Source organism: Gallus gallus, chromosome 12 (assembly GCF_016699485.2).
Source record: "Gallus gallus isolate bGalGal1 chromosome 12, bGalGal1.mat.broiler.GRCg7b, whole genome shotgun sequence".
Lineage (NCBI taxonomy): Eukaryota > Metazoa > Chordata > Aves > Galliformes > Phasianidae > Gallus > Gallus gallus.
The window spans coordinates 9,599,876-9,620,235 of NC_052543.1; the positions used below are offsets into that span (position 1 = coordinate 9,599,876).

Consider the following 20,360-nt stretch of genomic DNA (forward strand, 5'->3'; position numbering starts at 1 on the left):
TACACTACATGTGCAAAGTATTTATACTTATACTGAAGACAGACTCACAGGGTTCCACCCCCTCCAATTACATCCACTTTTCCTAGAGACCAGGTACCAATTCCAGATGCTCCATTCAGCCCATACCCTTCTCAAGAAGGGACGCAACACCTCCTGAACAACACTGGAGCAGATGAGGTTATACCATGGTCAGGAAAGCTCCCCTGAGATGTCAAGAAGGCTAACCTAACCTTCTGAGATCCGTACAAACAAACAATCGAACATGGAGAGCCTTGAACCGAGGGACTGCTGTTTACCTAACCCCTGAACTGCAAAAGACATCAATCCCTGCCTTATTAAAGAAATGCGTACGCTAGCCAGGCATGCCTGCTTGATCAGCTCTCTCCTGTTCACAGCTTCTCCGGGGTCGGAGGAAGTTCCAACAGGCCCTGTTCCATAAATAAAATCCTTCTGGCTGGCGATAACTAAATTGTATTAAGACTGGCTCAGACAGCTTCAATTAGAAATAATCGACAGGGGTGGACTGAAATACCCTGTATCAATTTGCTTACAGCCGGTCTTCTCCTTTTCCATCTCCAACCAATTCCAACTACTTGGTTCAATGAAAGCAGCAGGGAATACATAACATGCTTCTACATACTATATACGTAATCCATATGCACGTAGCCTGAAATCAAAGGCACTTCCAAATAATACATGAATAAAAGCTTGAAGTAAAGAAAGTCAACAGGTCTCAAATAGGAGATTCGCAGCTATCAGCAAGCAGAACCTGGGCATTTCAGATTCTGAACACATATCCTTCCTCCACAAGCTTATACATTTCTCTTTGCCTGAGTCCTAAGAATCATCATTAAAGTATATTACAAATCCCTCCTTCCCATATGAAAATTAGAGGAAGTTATTTAATCAAATTAATTCGCAACACAGGGAACTCTATAGCCCATTCTCCTTATGAATACCACTATTGAAATCTACAGCTTTATTAAAGACGTTTAAAAACTGTTGTTAAGCTATCTGCATTTTTCCCCCTTTTTGCCCCACACTTGTGTCTACATGATCTAAATGAGAATCACTCCTGTTTTTGTTCCAGCATGTTTACTCTGAAACCTAGTCATGTATTTAAAAGTACCAGCAAAATGTATCATCGTCAACTGAATAGAAAGACTCAAGTTATTCTATTTTCACAGGTGTAAGAAATTCATGAGCTTTTGGCAAGTAGTAAAAAGATACAAATATCTTATTATTCACTCCAAAATCTTTTATTTCTATTTGGCCTTCATCGTGGCTGAGTCAATGGAAAAGCGTTCTGAAAATACTCAGTTCTTTAAAGAAGAAAGCGGGAAGCAGAAAGGCAGAGGCTCAGTCATTAAACCTGCACTGAAGTTTCACTCAAAGTAACAAAACCAGCAGTAATTTACTGAATAAATTTAGCTTTTCCAAGCCACATAGCATTGTCTCTACTTTGGTAATGCTGATAGAACCTGCACAGCTTTTCATAGGCAAATTCCACAGATGTGGCTCAAGTTCTCCTTAAACTTCTCTTTTACAGTAAGACTGCATGGATGTACTGAGGTTACTCATCTGTAGCTCAAAACAGGAGCCGTAACTCAGCATTCAGTCTCTGCAGTACACATAGCAAAGATCCGGAGCATGGAACATGTACTGTGAAGCACAAAGCACAGCTGAGAAGAGCTGTGGCTATTTGAAATTGGTGCCTGTTGGAAAAGGCAGACTCCCCTTATGCATACTCCTTCAAAATTAATTATTCAATTAACATGGCAATCTTTTTTCTTCCCCTTTCTGCCTTTCTGAACAGTTCTGAAGCAACAGTTAATACTTTTTTTTCTCCCCCCATCAACCAGAATTTCAATCCTGCTCTGAATGTGCACAATCTCAAGACAAAAAAAAAAAAAGATCCCCCATATCACACGACTAAAACCAATTACCTTACATCCCCAAAATATTTACTTAGAGCCTAACAAGGAAAACACAAAGAAAAACTATGGAAAGAAGTCAGGGATCAGGGAACCAGGCATCCATTTGCACACCAACTCCAGAGGGACTATAATCTCCGAACATCTTCTCAGGAGGTACTTGTGAGAACAGCCGATTGTAATGAGCCATGAAAAGAAAATCTCCAGTTCATGATACAGAGCCTGCTTCTGTCAGCGGGAACTCTCATTTTTTAGCACATTTTCAGTCCTTGAAAAATGTCTTCTTTCCCTTGTGCCAGTACTGCTGCACCTCTGCTTGGCACGCTCTGCTTGGCATAGCCCATGTTACTATTATGCTAGCTTGAAAACATAATTCATTGCAATCCAAAAACAAATGCATATTCTTGATGCTGCATTCATATTGCAACACCAATCCTGATGAGCTGATACTTTACAATTGCACAAAGGGTCCCTAGCCTAACGCATCCATACATTAACTGGTCAAAACAGACAAAGGGAATGTTATTCTTATTTCAGAGACTGAAAACTGAGAAAGTAAACAAATGCATTCAGAAGTAAATACGTAACTGGCAGCAAAACCACATACTGAATTAAAAATCCTTAGGTGCACAGCAAACGACTGTACCATACAAACAATGTTCTTCATTTATATACAAAGACAATTTTGGATGAAACAACAGAAAGTAATTGAGGGGCTGGCACAGCTCCATTTCCTTGGTTTAGGGTTCTGTAGTTGTTAATATATTTATTTCATAAAAACAAAAACCAGCTGAGGTTGCTCAGGGCTGCGTGGGCAAGGACAGCTGGCACAGGGAAGAACTGCTGGAGTCAGAAGAGGTACATGGCCAAATAAAGAGGGAATTGGGTGGGAAAGCGAGCAAGTACAGAGAGACCGGGGTAACATCAAAAAATGGAACTGTGCAGCTAATCAGCTGCAACAACGAGGAACATGTTCTCTGAATTACCAAATTGTCTTGATTTCCTAGCCTGGAAGAGTTGGAGGAACAAGGGGAAGAGGGACGGAGGGATTTGAAGGCTCAAAGGTTTAAAGAAGCTGTTATGATAAAAACCCCAGTACAAACACATGCAACATGGAATTTTTGTGATTGAAGTTACAAGCTCAGATACTAGGAAGAAAGTCTTTTCTAGGCAGGATGATGGCTTTTCTTCTTTACATATACCTTTTATTCCAGCTTTGAGGACTTTCTGCAGCTTTTTAATGGAATAATACTGTAGTTGGAGGCAGGAAATGCTTCTGTCGCTTATGCAGAGTATTACACAAAATCATGTTGCAGCAGACCCCCTATCAAAGCAGGTCTATTGAAGCTCCAGTTATTTCCTATTCTTTATTAAACACTGAAATCCCTTTGTGAAAGCACAAACCAAAGACTGCTTTACACAGACTTCCTTGAAATCAATGCACGCTATTAAGAAAAGCTATTTCTTGTCCCCAGCCTCAAAACACGGATCAGCCTCGTAAGGTTAGCATCCTTGTCACATGCCAGTTCCCATATCCACTAAGCACCGGCCACTGTTCCAAGTCAATACTTCAAATAGCCTACAATCTGCAAACCACAAAGCTCTGTGCCTCCAGGAAGCCCTGGTGGTGTGTGTTTTTACTCAGACTTCAAAAAGATATTGGAACAAACACTTGTGGAAAGGGAAGGTGAAAGGCTCAAGGGATGAATGATCAAAATCGAGTAAATAAGCACAAACACTCTACAGAATGGTAGAGAAATTTCACTGTAAGAGAGCAATGTGAATGCATGATCTACCCTTGTGGAAATATTTAGCAGGATCAAAGTTAAGTTATGTAAACATTGGGAATATATGCATTTTCCACCCAAATACTGCAAAGCTATGAATGAGAACTAACATCCAGAGATGGCAGCATCCTAACTTGCACATGAGAAAATAGAAAAAGATGAGGGAAATAATTCCCCCTTTAGCAGTGTATAGCAGTTCCCAAGACTACAGCCTTGGGAACACACGCTGGCTTTCATGGATTCCACAAGTGGGAGGGCTCCTGGAGAAACCTGGTCACTTGAGGAAGGGCAGAAGGAGTTCCTATGAGCAGCTTACCAGGAAATCCCATGTGCTGCCTGGGCACAGAGGGCTGCACAGTCACCTCACTTGTATATGTAACCCTCCAAAACTAAACTTCACGTTAGGCATCTCAAAAAGCAGGGGCAGCAATTATAAAATGTGCAAGTCCCCAACATGTTTCAGGGGCATCATTTTGAAAGTCCTCTGAATGGACACTAGTCCTGTAACTGAACCCTCAGGTATCCTCTGCATTGCTCACATTTAGCTGCACTGACATCAACTGAGTTCTAGGAAGGTGGTGGAGTCCCCGTCCCTGAAGGCGTTCAAGAACTGAGAAGATGTGGCACTGAGGGCTGTGGTCAGTGGGCATGGCGGGGGTGGGCTGGGGTTGGAATTGGTGATCGTAGTGGTTTTCTCCAACCTTAAGGACGCTATGAATCTTAGTGAGAAAAAGGGCTTCTTTCCTCCCACTGCTGCACTTATCTGAGCAGCAGTGAACTTCCATCAAAGTTAACAACAGAAATGCTAATTTTACTTCCACCAGACGTACACGTTCAGTTACATTTTGGAAGAAAATGTGCCTGGTCCCTTCAGTACATTTTCTAAGGCATCCACTGAAGCATCCCAAATCTGTACTGCAAAGCATAATGGTTCTTAAGCTGAACTAGGTGAGAATTCAACCAAAAATGGGTATTTCCACTTGCACTAGGAGATGATATAAGGTATCACAGGATCCTGTTATTATTTATTGGTGCTCTAAGGCTGCCTAGCCAAGTCGTACACTTAATAAAAAACAGTTAGCTATTCTTAAGAGTAAAATGTTTTTACACTTGAAATTACAGTAAAAGAGTATTGAATCTGCAAAATGAAACACCTAAAAAGGACAACAAAAAACAGAAAATAGCACACTACCTGCTCTTGTGCACCTAGTATGCCACCAAATGAGACTTTGGTAGTCTTTCATGAAAGTTAGAGGCGTTGTGTTGTTCCATGCCATGGTCTAATATGAACCGTTTGCAACTTTGGCAGCGTAAGTCCAGCAAAGTCAAAATTAAGGGCAGAACTGATCTATGCAAAACAGTATATTTGGTCTGTAGTGACTGTAGAAAGGCTTCTCCATTTCAATAACACAAAATCTTAGACAACAATGCTGCTAAAATTTTCCAGCTTAAATATAGTTTCACTCAGCAGTCATCCATTTATGGAACTTATCAACTATTAGACAAGCTAAATAGGATAGGATTACTTTTAGAGGGGAAATAAAGTCATTTCTGAGTTTGTATATTTAATTTTGTCAGCCCCCATATGATTATTTTCTCCACTTTTTTCCTTGAAAAATGTTAGCTGCTGCAAAAGAACTCCACGTAACAGAGGGCTTCCTCAGCATATTAGGCAAGGCTCATGACAGTTGGATATTGGCATACATCAGCAATATGAAGCAGAAAGATAGTAGATAATTTAGAAGAGGTCACTGGGTAGATTAGTGGCGATGTGGTGGCAAGCAGGAGCTCAGAACACAGCAGCTGGCTCAGCTCCATCAATTACAGATGCATCCTGCCAACAATCTAGACTATGCAATAGGGTCCAACTAGCTTACAGTTGTTTTCGTAATTATTCAAGGATCAGCAAAGTAGCAGACCTAAGTACTCAAGTTGCTTTTCTCCCAGGGAATGCAACTGTCCATAATAGCTACATTCCCCAAAATAACAAAGCCTGGATTAACTAGGAAGACTTGTGACCACAAGAGACCCTACACAGAAGTAAGGTTATAATAAGCAGCAGCACTACCAGCTCTCAGTTTTACCACAAATCTCAAGATAAGTGCACTTCTTTTGAAATCCCAGATCCTAAACACATGCAACTGAGTGCAAATCTCAGTTTAAGTTAAGTATCAAGCTCTTGTGGCTTAGCAGAATCTCATATATATGACTTGAGTTTATCTAAGAAAAGAAATAATCTTTACCTAATTTCTTTTTCTTTTTTAATCATTCATTGGAGGCTTACCATTACGAACACTTTGGACAGCTGACTGCCAATGTCACTGCCAACTGAAATAACAACTGCTCAGTCTCAAAATACTTGTAAAACCTCACAGTGTCAGGAGTGCTTGGGAGACGACTATCTGATCTACATTTTATCCTCAAATTAAGATAAACAAATTCAGCTATAGCGTCCTTCTAGGTTGTAATGGGATTTTTCCAGTAACAACGCTAGAGTATCCGCAGGTCAGAAACAAATCCTCTCTCCCTTGCACATCAGTGCCACAGCATGAAACTGCTGGCAGAAGTATTTGATAGCAATAGATGGTGTTACTGGCATAAGACCTCAGAGACCAAGAAAGATGGGCAAGGTGGACAGCAGAAGTAAACTGGAATAAAGAACAGAAGGATGGGAGAGAGAGGAAAGAACATTACTAAAAAAAAAAAAATCAAAAAATAAATGGAGATCGGATGGAGATCAGCAGATAACATTAAGAGAGAAAAACAAATGTATACAGGTAATCTCCAGGGATTAAAAAAATATAGTAATTCCAAGTGGCACATGTTCTGTAAACATAACCATTCTGTGGTCACACAAATGCCATCTACTGGAGGTTTTTTCTTTCCCCCTATTAGGATTCCCCCCCTGCCTCCAATCAATTACAGATTTTGTATTTAGAGCAGGACTCCAATGAGGTGCAAAAAGTAAAGGCACTGATTACTCACTGAGGAAAAACAGCACGTGACAAAAGGTCAATTGCTAAGCATCACCCAAACACAGCAACATTTTACTTGTTCCTTTAAGTGTAGGGAATGCAATCACATATCTGGAGCTTGTATCAGAATGCGTGTGCACAGAGAGCTAATGAAAATACTCCTTTTTTAAATCTAGTTTTAAAATTGCAAAGTAAAGCACTTAATATTGTCTTTTGAAAGCAATTTGCTTTGAGACAACACCTACGTCTTTACTGCTTCCAGAATACAAACTAAAGGGTCACAAACACATGCTTTGCATAAATAATAACCTAAAAGCATAAGCACAAAAGCCAGCAAAGCCCAGAATTGAAGCTGGGTTTGTTCTGAGGCTAAGCTCACACTAGTGCAAGTATAAGATGCCTTGTCATTCAGGGCAGGAAACAGGATTCCAGACACACTGCTCCTTAGCATTATTTCAGGATTGGTCACAGAGCAATGCTCCTTTTTCCCCAAAGATCACTAACAGTGCTGCCTTCAAGAAGCATCTGATGGTCACTAGTGTATGTGGTGAGGAGAGAGGAAACATGCTTTATCAGGTGGTGTAGAACAGCCAGTGGTACCCCCGTTATGTCAATGGCACCTTCCTACAGCTCCTCTCATTATTATGGCTCATTATTATTATTATTATTATCATCATCATTGTTACGGCTCATAGCCATAAATAGTGGAGAAGGCTGTGGAGGAAGATGCTCCATTTCACTCTTTTCAGTTATGTTGCAAAACTAGCCTATGGGATACTCAACACAGTGGCCTGTACAGGACCTGGACCTTTTTCTTCCCCAGAAGCACCCTTATTGCTAATTTATCTGTACCTGATAACATCATCATCAGTACCTGCAGGATCCCAGGAGGTCAACCTGTTAAATATACACTCCAGTGGCAATTTAATATTCAAAGACGAACCCTGGGCACCCTATTTATGCTAACATACAATTACCAACTACAATACTGCAATCAACACATCACCTATCAAAGCTCTCTGATAAGACCTTGTCCACAACAACTGAATTTTAAGACAAGACCACGATCTACTGATATTGCCTTCAAAGAAGCAGGCAGCTAGTTAATAAATTAACACTTCCTTGACTTCTGTTTTCATTCAGAAGGAACGTGCACAAATTTTGACTTGGATTCTGCAAAAAACCACTTAAAGGTCAATAAATGTGGACTTCCAGCTCCAAAGGTCAATATGGCCTTACAGGCTGCCACCGCTTACAAGATAGGTTTGATTCCGTCAGCCCAACCTCTTAAACAAATGCAATGCAAACTCCCAGCTCCTATGTGGTCACCAAGACTTTTACATTGCTACAGTTTAATCCGCTCAAGAGAGGATCATGCAGGGAAGTGATGCTTCCCTGGCAGCAATCCTCTCCCAGCCTCTGCCCATGCTGCACCAGCCAACTCCCACAAAAAGGAAAGACGGAGATTTATGCTTGAAGTACCCCTTAAAGATTTTAGGTTTTGTTTGTTTTAGAGAGTAGGGGAAGAGACACTGTGAAAGAACAAGCAGAGCTAATCTCCAGCTTTTAAATAAAACACAGCTACACAGATTTCTTTGCCCTTGGGCTTTTGTTTTTCCTCTTGACTGAAATCCTGCTCAGCCTCACCTGATACTGACAGGGATGGCAACCCACCAGACCCTTGCAGCCAACATTTCTTTCTTTTATTAAAAGAGGAGCCAGGCTGGGCAAGCGTGGACATTAAATGTACCTAAATTTCATTTGGCCTAAGAGAAGATTATCCTATTTTAAAGCAACACAAGCAAAGAATTCCAAATGTCAAGATCTCCCACAAAAAACCAAGTATGCCGCTTAGTGACAGGATGTTTAATTATTCTCAGTGCAAAGAAAAGGTTTAGCCTGCTCCACTCCTGCTGATGTCAGTGAGGGCTGCCCTCCACATCACAAAGCTGGGAAATGACATTTACTTACAGCTGACTATTTAAAGCTTCTTTCCTACAACTATTTAAAAGAAGAAACGGCAATTACACTCCACAAGGGCCAGGTGCATAGGTGTGCTGAGAGCTACCCTGAAGAAAATGAGAAAACACCCACATGAAGAAGATATATAAATAAAAGCACAACACAATTTAGATATTTCTTTAAGTGAAGATACGGGAAAACACATTGTATGCATCATTTTCCTATTGCATTTTTCCATCCTGGCATAATTCCCGTTTCCCTAATATTATTTAGCCTCCACCTGATTTCATTAAGTGGAATACCGAAAAAACAAACTGATTTGAGTCCAACTTTTCAGCTCACGTTTTTTAACCAGCACTAAAACTATGCAGAGCAGTGCTGCTGAGCTGCAGTTCTTACACCAAAACTTTCCCTCTGACATTAACTACTTCAGAAAGTAGCACGGGATCCTATCCAGCGACCCCAGCGTTCAGCAAAATGGAAAGACACTCAACTACAAATACACATTATTCTCTGCAATACACTACGGGGGAAACATTTAGCATTTCTGCCCTTACTTCTACATAAGAGTATGATGGATTCTCAAGATAAGACACATTGGTTAATTCTTACCATTTACACCAGCACTGCAGGATCCCAGAGCCATTGTGCCTCTGGAATTGAGTAACACATCCACACTATTACTGCAGAGAGGACACTGACAGCACATCCAACTCTTCCACCAAGGCAAATGGTAGACACAGTGGAAACAAACTCATTCTCTCATATACAATAACACTTACAAATGAAAGGCAGAAAAGTTATTGACAACAAAAGACACAGCCACTAACAGGTTTGTCTTCACCTAAGAAACTTAAAACCACTATTGGCACGTACAGGTAAGAAGAACAGCAAAGTAAAAAAAAAAAACCTTGTATTCTAATTTTCTCATTCATATCTCTTCTTAGAAAAAACGTGCATTTTATTATATTTAAAATGTGCTCAATTCAAAAATGCCTTCAGCACTTATGAATTTCTTAGATATGCACTGCTTCTTTCACATTAAGAACGAACGTAGCTTAACTCATTTCGTGCACGGCAATTTTCACTGCACTGAGTCAGAGAGAGACACGAACTGCAGCCAAACACACTGCAGTGCATCAGATAGGATGAATGGTTTACCAGCACCTAGACAGAAAGGACAGACAGACAGACAGTGAACTATGCCTGAGATATCGCATGTTCCAGTTAGACTCAAGTCACTACATTTTACAACAATTAAACGAGACAAACACAACGTGCCAGAACCAACAAAATGAGCATATCTGGAGACAATCTTTTAAAAGATGTCGTGAGGCTTATCAAACCACATTATGATTTTGCAGACCAAGCAGAGTTTTACAGGGTCAGTTCCTGGGTGAGAGACAGTTAAACAAAATCCACAATTAGCAACAAGTTATTCAAACCATTCACTGAGCTTTCCTCAGAATTCATCTATTGGCATGACATTCCTAGGTGCAATGTACATTGAAATAAGTGTTTTCCAAAGAATGCTTTTGCTAGCTTTTGTATTCCTTAGCATACCTAAGCATACAGCTCCTGCCTCCCCAGACTCGTTCTTGATCTCAAAGGTGAACAACACTTTTCACTCATTTACCTTGGCTGTATAACGCAGGGCTCCCCTTTACAAATAAAACAGCTGCCACGTATCACCCACCTCAGCAAGAACCTCATAAATAGCTCACTCTTATACACAAACACACGTACTAGCATTACTTACAAAGCATGGTACTTTAAATTAGCTTTTAAATTCTGTTTGTTTTTTGAGCAGCTTGTTAAACTAGACAACAATCTCTTGTTAGTTTAGAAATTATGTCTCCCCCTTTACATACTTGATCACACAGCCAGGCTGGAAAGCAAGTGTCGCCCTGTCGACTGACGTGCCTTAGAAGTTATCTCACAGAACACCAACAGCTCCACAACCTAGCCCTACAGAATGACAGGTCTGCCAGCAGACGTAGGAGGGGAAGACAAAAAAAACCAAACAAACAAGCACTAAAAAACCCCCAACACAACAAGGAGCAAGATGCCACTGCTAAGAGTCCTTTCATTCAGGTAATAGAAGAATACAACTTTAGTTATATCTTTGCACTGACGTAACAGAAGTGTGTTCCAACATAAAAACCAGCTGAAAAAAACCACACTGTTCTACTTCCCACCATCTTCTTGTTTGTGTTTTACCACAAAACAGGCACTAGCAAACATTCAGGCTTATCTACACAAGTACCCTCCAAGTAAAACATTATCTTCCTCCGCCGAGATGATCTGGCAGTGCAAGAAATATCAGCCAAGTAACATCTCTCAATAGTCAGGTTACTCTGTGCTTTGCTTTATTTCATGTTATTAGCTTTACTTCTACCTCCCTGGACCACCCTATGGGATTTCTTTTCACTGTGTTCTTCAAATACTTGCAGATAATCACATCTCCCACTTAGAAATCATTTAGCCAAGTTTCATGCATTTCTTTTCATCTTCTTTCCCCCATAAATCAATCCCTTCAACCTCTTAGCATTCTTGCTGCTCTTCCCTGAACTTGTTCCAAACTGCTGACATCTTTCAGAGACTGAGGAACTTCCAGTTGCATGCTGTACTCTAGATATGCTTTTTGTGCTCTGAGGAAAGATAATTAAGCCTTTTCAAGAAATATTAATGCCTCAAAACTCTGGAATAAGCCTAAATCAGATTTCATAATATTTTAATAGTACGAATAGCAATTATCCCCATTTTACGGAAAAGCAGAAAGTATCTTAATCACTGCTCCACACAAGCGGTGCCAGAATAAGAAACAGAGCCGTGCTCTGCCATTCCCAGCTGTGAGGTCTGCCAAGTTTCAGCCCACAGATGACGTAACACAGCGTTCCCAAGCCGTGATCCACAAGCAAACATGAGCCATTCCCAAGGGACAAGGAACAACTCCGAGGGCCAATGCATCCCTCACAAGTGGGCACCAGCGGGACCGGAGCAGCACCCCAAAGTGCCACTCTGTACTGCCATCAGGGCACAGGTTTCTGATGCATCGACCAGATTTTGATTGCTTTGTTTCTAAAAGCAGCCCCCAGCTGCCATGAGGTTAACTCCCTGAACAAGCTATTCAATTCCAGAGGTTAAGGCTAGTTTTAAAGACAACAAGACAGACCAGACTGCAGCAATTCAAGGCAGTTTCCAGCTTGCACGTTTCCTTCCCTTCCCTCCCACCCCCCGATGCATTTGTGAAGGGATCGCAGAGAAATAACTTCAGAACAACTAAAAGGAGCTCTTCACAAAAGCAATGTGTAACAGGCTCTATGAAGGGAGGCACGGCCGAAGGATGAGGGAGAAGGGAGAAAAGAACTGGACCAGTTAAATTTAATAAAAGACTGGAAAACCCACAAACAGGATGCAGACACATTAAAAAAGCAACACTGACCTAACAATGGAATGTGAACTGCAGTTGACTTAAACAGCATCACAGCAATAGCCCTCCCCCTACACACATCCCTGCAACTCTTAAAGAAACAGTTATTTAAACCCTTTCAAATTTTGTTTTCTCCTGTTACGCACTCTCAGCTTGAGCTGATATTTAGCTTATTGCCTCTTCCTTCCAGATAGCAAAGTACCCATATTTGACCCAGACTGCAGAAAAGCAAGTTAAGTTGTATTGTTCTGCCCATCTTACTGAGGTGTTAATTCTAGCATTCTGCCTACATACTGATGGTCTGCTGTTAAATACAACCAGTACAACCACGTTTAGATATGAACACCTTGGTGAAAGACATCATTTCTTCCTCAATAGGCAGAGCAAAATTCTGTAGTACTGCGTACAATTTTCTTAACGTGACTGCTGATTTGCAACTCCAGTTCCTGCTCACCATCCACAAAGGTGACAGCCACAGGAGTCCTTTTTAGGCTTCTCCCCTTCTCATGAAGAATAGTTTCACCAAAATATGAAAATGCCACTGTAAATGGCATCGCCCCACTGTTCTTCTCTTTCATCACATTTATGTCTTCAGGGGAGAAAAGTTACCAAGAACAACCCTATGCTTTTTAAACAGAACTTCAGCTTGAACCCCTGTCAGTGTTAAGGTCATTTGCACATCATTTCGCCACCTACCTGAAAGGAGAAAGCTCAGTGAACGCTTAAAAGCTTTTCTATAATAGCAAATCCAAAACATACATATGCTGGGTGAAGCCTCTTTCTTTAAACATGTAGTGTGCCTGTTAATTCAGCTTACAAAACTATTTGGAAAGTCTAGCACTTGGTGACAAAACTACTATTACAGACAGGATAGAAAACAGCAGAAAACCTAGTCAGCATTTCTTATTTCCAAGGCAAAAGAACGGAAATTTGCTGGGAGTCAAAATCAGTGCATTTGCATCAATCTGAAGTTAAACTTAAAATAGTCCATCTTTAGAAAGAAATCAGTTTTCTCTGTAGGTCAATTGTAAGGTGACTGTTTGGTGCCACAGAACATCACAATTTCTTTTTTCCCAGTTGTGCGGCAGAATAATTTTGTCCATCTCTCCCAAAAGGGTGGTAGATTAATAGTGACAAAGGGCTGCAAATTGGAGATCTGAGATGCAAATTAAGTATTGCTAGTACGTTCAAAACCATATCCCATGATCTGGGTTTAATGCAACACCTATTTTTGCCTGTTGAAAGGGCTTGGAGCAACTTTTTCTGCTAAAAAAAAAAAATAGTAATGACACAAACTCCAGCACCCATCATTTCTGATTGCTCTCAGTTAAGGAGGCATGAATCCTTGCTGCAACTCACTAAGGATGAAAACAATACAGTACTATATAATATCATAAAACTAGAAGCAATAAAAAAAACTCAAGATCTATAAAAACTCATTTATCAAAGTAAGTGCTTGTAGTTTTTGCTTGAAGGGAAGAGATGGATAATAACATGCAGAACTAAGACGAGTTAAGGAGCTTGCATCCAGTACGCTCTATTTAATAAGTAGCTACGGGTAAAAATGATTGCAGGTTTGTTTTCCTTTATTTGCTCAGAAGGGCTGTGGAGAAAATTATACAGTATATTAAGAGAAGAGAGATTTCCCAAAACCATTTTGGGCAGAGCACGATTTCCACATTACTGACACTTAAAGAAGTCATTTTGAGACCTGAGTTTATACATACACAGATGTGCCTGCTGGCCACTGAGTCTCGTAACACAGGTCACAGTCCCCAGCACTTAATTAGACGTGGTAAAATCCACCAAATAAACAGCAATCCAGCTGGTTTGGAGATGATGCCACAAAATTTCAAGGAACTATTGGAGACATTCAGACTTACAATATGGAAAATCCTCTATACTTGACGTAGATTAAAGCACGTCAGTTAATGAGCACCTACCTGGAATTCGGATTTTAAATTTACCACTTTGTCCAAAACCTCCATCTATTATTCCTTCTTCTCCTGTAGACAGCTTGACTTTCAGACCCACAAAAATCTGGATGTTTGTTTCCTTCTTAAACAGTGAACGACCAATCACGCTGTAATCATCCATCACCTGCAAAAGAAATAGGGCATTATGAGTCTACAATCTAAAGCCACAAGAAAAATTAACACGAGATACATTGGTGACTTCTATTGCCGTGCCATTGGAAAACCATTTACACCCAAATAAATGACAAACTCTAGGTGATTCATCTAAACTGCTGAGCTTAACATAATTAGCACCCAAAAGTAGAGAAGACTCTGTGTATTCACATATTTCTGCTTTTACCTCCTCCCTTTTCATATAGGAAGACTAAAACATGCATCAGAACATGTTGTAAAGGTCAGTCAATTCAAACCTTTCCTGCTTTGAAACCCTTCCGTAAAAGTCACTGAAGTACCTCCGCTCACAAAAAGTTTATTCCATTACTCATCCTACAGCTAAGTACATTATCTCCTACATAAACATTTCTCTCCCTCTTAGCTCCAGAACCGCACTCCAACAGCCACACTTTAAACGAAATGACAATTACTTAGAATTTCTAAATACACCCTTTTAAATATTCACCTTTACGCGCCCATTGATTTGTTAAAGTAAAAGCCTTATGACCATTGTATCCGATTTTAATTTCAAGGTTTGTAACCCAGTGGGAAGAACCATTCCAAGCCTGGATTCTTAATTAAGCTATCAGGAACAAGAGGCAGCAAGGTTGGCAGGTGAGGCAAGATAAACAGCCCTCCCTAAGGCATTACTAAGTATAAGGTGCAGCCAAGTGAGCCTAATCCCGTAGGTGTGAATATCCTTGTATACCTAATGTCTGGAGTTACTGTACCTCAGAGCGGCAGCAAGAACCTTTATTTACTTATCAAAAGAAATAAGAATATATTGCTTAAATCTCCCCATGATTATTTCTTTTTGGTCACAATAGTTGGTGCTCTTCCTCAGATCTCAGGAGTAATTTCCACCCGCAGGGCAGACACAGGCCAGGAGTTGCGTGCAGCCCTTCTCTCGCCCTGATAAGAGCAGCACAGAGCTCTGCTTCCCTCTGCCAGAGCCGTTCAGTGCCTCAGTGCCCACTGCCTGATGTGCACCAGGAGGTTCGGGTTCTGCTTCTTTTGGTATCTCCCTGCTCCAAACAAGCACCGCTCCAAAATACTTTGTGAACCCACAGCGGTACTATCACCGCTTGGCAACCTCTGGCTTAAATTTAAAACAGAACAATGTCTTTTGCTAAAGCGACCAGTGGAGGTGGGGGGAGATAAGCTTGCAGGCACGCTGGCCTTTCTTTGGGTCTGAAGCAGCAGACTATCAGAAGCTGTTCATTCCAACCTGAAGCTGCACTTATATTCTCAAAACATTCATCCTTTTTCTATTGTATAAGCTGGTCCAATAAAAATACTGTTTTCTTCCTATACTACCTTTATTCCTAAACTAAGGATTCAAGACTTGAACATCCCCCCCCGCCCCCACAGGCTATGTGCCTCTTCCCTTGTGTTTCAGTCTCTCACACTCTGCCCAGGCTCTGCCATGCACCCACCATTTTGGTTGCTCTCCTCCGCAATAACCAGGCAGGCCAACTTCAGACAATATAAACATATTTTATTTTTCCAGGAGTGCTTCGAAGTTACTCTTAACTTAATTGAAACCTGTATGGCTTGGAGAACAATTGTACTCTGCCAGCATGGTTCGGTTCAGCCTCCCCAGCAAAGCTGTCCTAAGAACTGAGCAACCCCTATGAACACGTGCTACAGGCATCAAAGGCTTCCAAGTAAAGCAGCAATGATAACCACAGTCAACACCATTTATTTTTTAAAGCACCTTTTCTTCCCCAAAAGGAGATGTGCTTTTTACAGCACACACCCCTCCTTTGCCAATCGTTCATCTTCTGCCTGTATTCCCATTATTCCCTGAGCACCTACATACGCCATCAGAAGAACAACCTCCTTAGCAGTGCTTAGCAACTGCTGGAAGGAAACCCTTACAGGCTGAAGACAGCCCCATACACAAAGTACAACGGTGCCCCAACCCCAAACTTCAACTTCACCAGCAATTTACCTCCGATTGCTGGATTTTACGTTAATCCCCTCTGAGTTCTCAGAGCATCTACAACGGCAACTGCTCTGCCTGTTAGCTGAACGGCCTTTGGGGAGAGCTCTGCCTCTCTCTCAAACACTTTTTTGTCAATATCAAATATTATTAACTTAAAAAGCCAAGCGCCGCAAAGACAGTAAGGGATAAGGGATACGCAGTCTGCTCCGAAGCAGCAGCAAGGGGCCTAGCAATGAGGGCAGACTAATTTTATTAACTCCAGGGAAACTTCAAAAAGCTTTAGGGCTTTAATGCCAGACAGAGACGACCCCAAAAGTCAGTTTAAGTGCTGCATAAACAAAGGATTAGGGCAAGAAAAAGCTGAAGGCTCCTTGCATTTCTTGTTTATATTGTCATATGACCTAGTGGGAGTGGGAGAGGGCTGCCTCTCTGACTTTAATCCCCCATGGTGTACAGTGGCGTTTCAGTTCACTGACCTACATTACGATAATATTTTCATAAATTTATGGGCAGAGGTGCAGCATCAAACTCACTTAAGGACTTTAGAAAAAGAAAAGGGGTAGGGGGGAAGAGAAATACCCAGAAGAGAACATTTTCTGGCTGGTGTAGTCTCCCCCGCTCCCTTAGGTTAGATCAGCAGCTTAGAGAGGGATTTCAAGTTCAAAGAGAACGTCTCTGTTACTCTTGTTTTATGGCTTAGACCAGAGGACACAATAGCACTGAGTTTATGAAATATCCCTTCCCACTTGGCTTTTGTGTTTGCAAGAAAAAAAGTAAATAGCACTTTATAACCATAGGTGAAGTATGTGCATCTCTGGCATGTAACACTTCTGCTAATACCAAAAAGTTCACCGAAAAAATAAAGCACCCCCTCACACTCTGCAGCCAAGCAGTACTTACACTGTTGTGTATCACTTACAGAACTGCAGCTAACGTTACATCTGTCAGCACAGCGTGAACCACAGCATAACAGCAAGGACGAGTAACGATGGGATTTCCCTTCGAGCAAGGATAGCAAGCTATACTGCATACCCTGTGAAACCACCATTTTTAAGAAAACCAAAACCGACTACTGTCATCTGAACACTGCCTCAAACAATCCATATTTTGTGCGTGAGTAACTCCATGTCTTAACACAACAGAGAAATAAATCAGGGGATCAGAACCGAGGCACTCGCCTGCAAAGGGAACAGGCCTGTGTCAGAGTGAGCTGAGAAATAAAGATCTGAGACAAAGTAAATTACTATTTATGTGATATAAGCATATAGAAATAGCTGGAAAAAGACGGAAGAACAAGCTTAAGTTAAATCAGAAAAGGTTATATTGCTTTCAATCAGACAGCAAAAGAAAATTATTTATAAGTGATAAAAATAGACCTGACGAAACTTAGCAAATTGAAAACATTACCCACTGAAACCAAGGCAGAAAACAGGAAAGGAGAAAGAACAAAGAACGTAAGATTGAATCCAAAAATGCCAGGTAGCGTTACAGTTTGTTCTTTAGAAGAAGTGCACTTGAGACATCTTCATCACGATCAGTAACAGCTCATTAGTTTCTAGAACACTTTCAGAACACTTTCCATTCCTGCATCAGACACGGGAATGTTTTGGAGGCTGCAAATTCCTGCTCTCCCCCTTTAAAACGTGGGTTTGTGCATTTAGGGAACGGCTGCACATGAGGCCGCAAAAGGGCAAAGCTGAAAGGAACTGACAGGATTTCAGTGACGACTGAGTTTGCAGCTTTTTTAATCCTCCAAAGACTGTTCTTGCTTTTAGCTCATTACCAAGACCTAGGTGAAGGACTTGGCACAAATAAAGATCTGGTCAGCTACGTCGTTTCCTCAAGAGCTTACATCAGTGTGAAAGTATGAGAGGCTTTTCTTTCTGGAATTCCCTCTGGCACCACAGGCCTGTAGTTGTGTGCAGGGCTCCCTCTGAAGACCTTCTTCTCATCATCTTCCAAGCAAACAAACAGAACTTCTGCCTTTGAACACGCGTCCAGGATGCACGAGAAGAAAAGTTCATCTCCTTCAGCACTTCAGGTCTCATTACTGCTGCTTTAACAGAGCAGGAACCCAACACACGGCCATTAGCTTTGGCTGTCAGATGTTTGCCCCTTCTCTCCAAAGCCAATGTTTCTTGGATGTAAGAGACATCTTCCTCTCTTTGCCTCTTTCTTTCTCTGTAGAAGTGCAACTGCATTTGAGGGTTTCTAAGAGCCAAAAAACAAACCACCCTTGCTTTTCCCGAGCATTTCCCCATCACTGTAACCTGGTTAAAAGCAGTACAGTAGTAAAAAGGATTCTTCATTGTTGAGCCATGTAAACAAGGCCTGACTGAACTTTAAAAGCTCTGTGCATACCAGTTCAAGTCTCCAGCCATGCACAGGTACAAACAGGGCACTCATATCCTTATGTACACCTTTACAGTGCAGATGTCATTCACCTCTATTTAGATTTCTGAAAAGTAGAATCCCAGCAAGCCACAGGTGCTGAATTCCCAGGGAGAGGACAGACATATCCCTGCAAAGACACATCAGTTGTACACGTGTCCCAAGTCTGACCCCTGTCCTGATGCTCTCCAACCTGCATGTGAGCCCTCTGCCCAAGCCCAGCATCTGCCACCATCCTTGGAGAAACTTCCTCCTGATGCCCAGCTAACAGTCTGCAGCAGTAAGCCATACAAATCTGTGCCACGCTGCTAACTCCAGTCCTAATGAAGGCATACAGTAGAGGGTTTGTTACAGTTCAGGAATACACGGTTTTAGTTTCACTTTACCTTTTTACTTCAAAAAATGCCTAGGAAATCACATTTATATAAAACTTAAGTTATTTAAGTTGCAGAATTGGGCACTTAAGAAGTTAAGAAATGCCAGATGTTCATACAGCCTTACCCCGTCCCTCTTTGATATGCCCCACTATATAGTCTGTACATGACCACATCCAAAAACCCCCGCCTTATTAAGAGCACAGCGTAGAGACACAGGGGAACAGAATTAATGTTGCATAGGCAACTGTAAATCTGGTATTTCCTAACTTCTCAGTACTTTCAAGTGATTTCGCAACCTAAGTAACATTCTTAATTTATTTTCGTATCCAATAAATAAAATGGTGCACTGGTTGCCTTGCTGACAAACCGATTCCCCCACAGGTGACTCTTACACAACCTCAGAAAAATCAAGACCAGCTGTCCATACACTTGCAAGGCCCAAAAGCATGTCTGCGTTTTAAATTTAATAATATAAATAACAAGCATAGGTGTTACTCAAACCTTGCAAAATTATACTAGCCAGTCATGTGCAGCACGCCATCCTTTTTTTTTGGTGAGTGAACAAAATAGCAAGATTCTGTACAAATAAGCAAGCAGACTCTGTGACTTAGCTGGTACTCTTATGACAAATTTATTAAACTCTATTAATCCATACATTATGTCAATCTAATACCAACACTTGGAGCTGTTTAATGAAGATGGTAGAAATGGTACCCTTTAAGGAGCATACAGTCCTCCCTTCTCCCCACTCAGCTTCACAAAATCACTTACTCAAAACCAGAACAAGAGCCAATAAATAAATGCATCTTTTATATACCTATTTTACAGTGCATTTTAACTAGTGAATGTGCTGTGCACTTTTATTCACCTGATTGCCTTCATCTCTGTATTATTACTGTATTTAGCATACCATCAGCAGCCAAGCAGAACCAAACAAACTCATGTTCAGACTTCAAAGCAGGAAAAATATTAATTGTGGCGTCTGCATGTTTACAGTAGATGGAGTGGCATCCACTACTTCTCCCAGTTGGAGTCACAGAGGTTCTGCAGGTAGCCCAGCTCACTGCCTGCAGGCAGCAATCAATTCATTCTCTTCAGTTTGGTCTTTGCTATTCTGTGAAGGCAAGTATGGCACAGATAGATCAGTCACCCAGATTCTGTCTTTGCAAAGTGCCATTGCCTGGCTGCTGGAGTGTTTTACTCTCTATCCTGCTGGAACTACAGCACAGCTGTAAGTAAATAGCAGCTGAAGCATTAGCCCTAGTAATCCAAAGAAATGCCCTTTGTCGAGAAATAAGTTGGATATAAAGAATCAAACTACCTGAGCAGATAAAACACGCTTCTCTTCATTCTGAGCAGCACTGAAACCATGCAACAGAAAATGCAAGGAACTGTATTTCTGTGACAAAGACTTTACGTGCAAG

The 20,360-nt window shown here is 41.2% G+C and overlaps 1 protein-coding gene across 2 annotated transcripts in view; it reads right to left on the reverse strand.

Annotated features, from left to right (window-relative positions):
• The window catches only part of EEFSEC (eukaryotic elongation factor, selenocysteine-tRNA specific), a 117,204-nt gene that overhangs the window by 26,987 nt on the left and 69,857 nt on the right, over positions 1-20,360 (reverse strand). For both annotated transcript variants that reach the window (XM_015293369.4, XM_015293368.4), the window contains one exon: positions 14,035-14,191. In XM_015293369.4, coding sequence (XP_015148855.1) covers positions 14,035-14,191 — 157 coding nt within the window. The remainder of the gene's footprint in view (positions 1-14,034; positions 14,192-20,360) is intronic.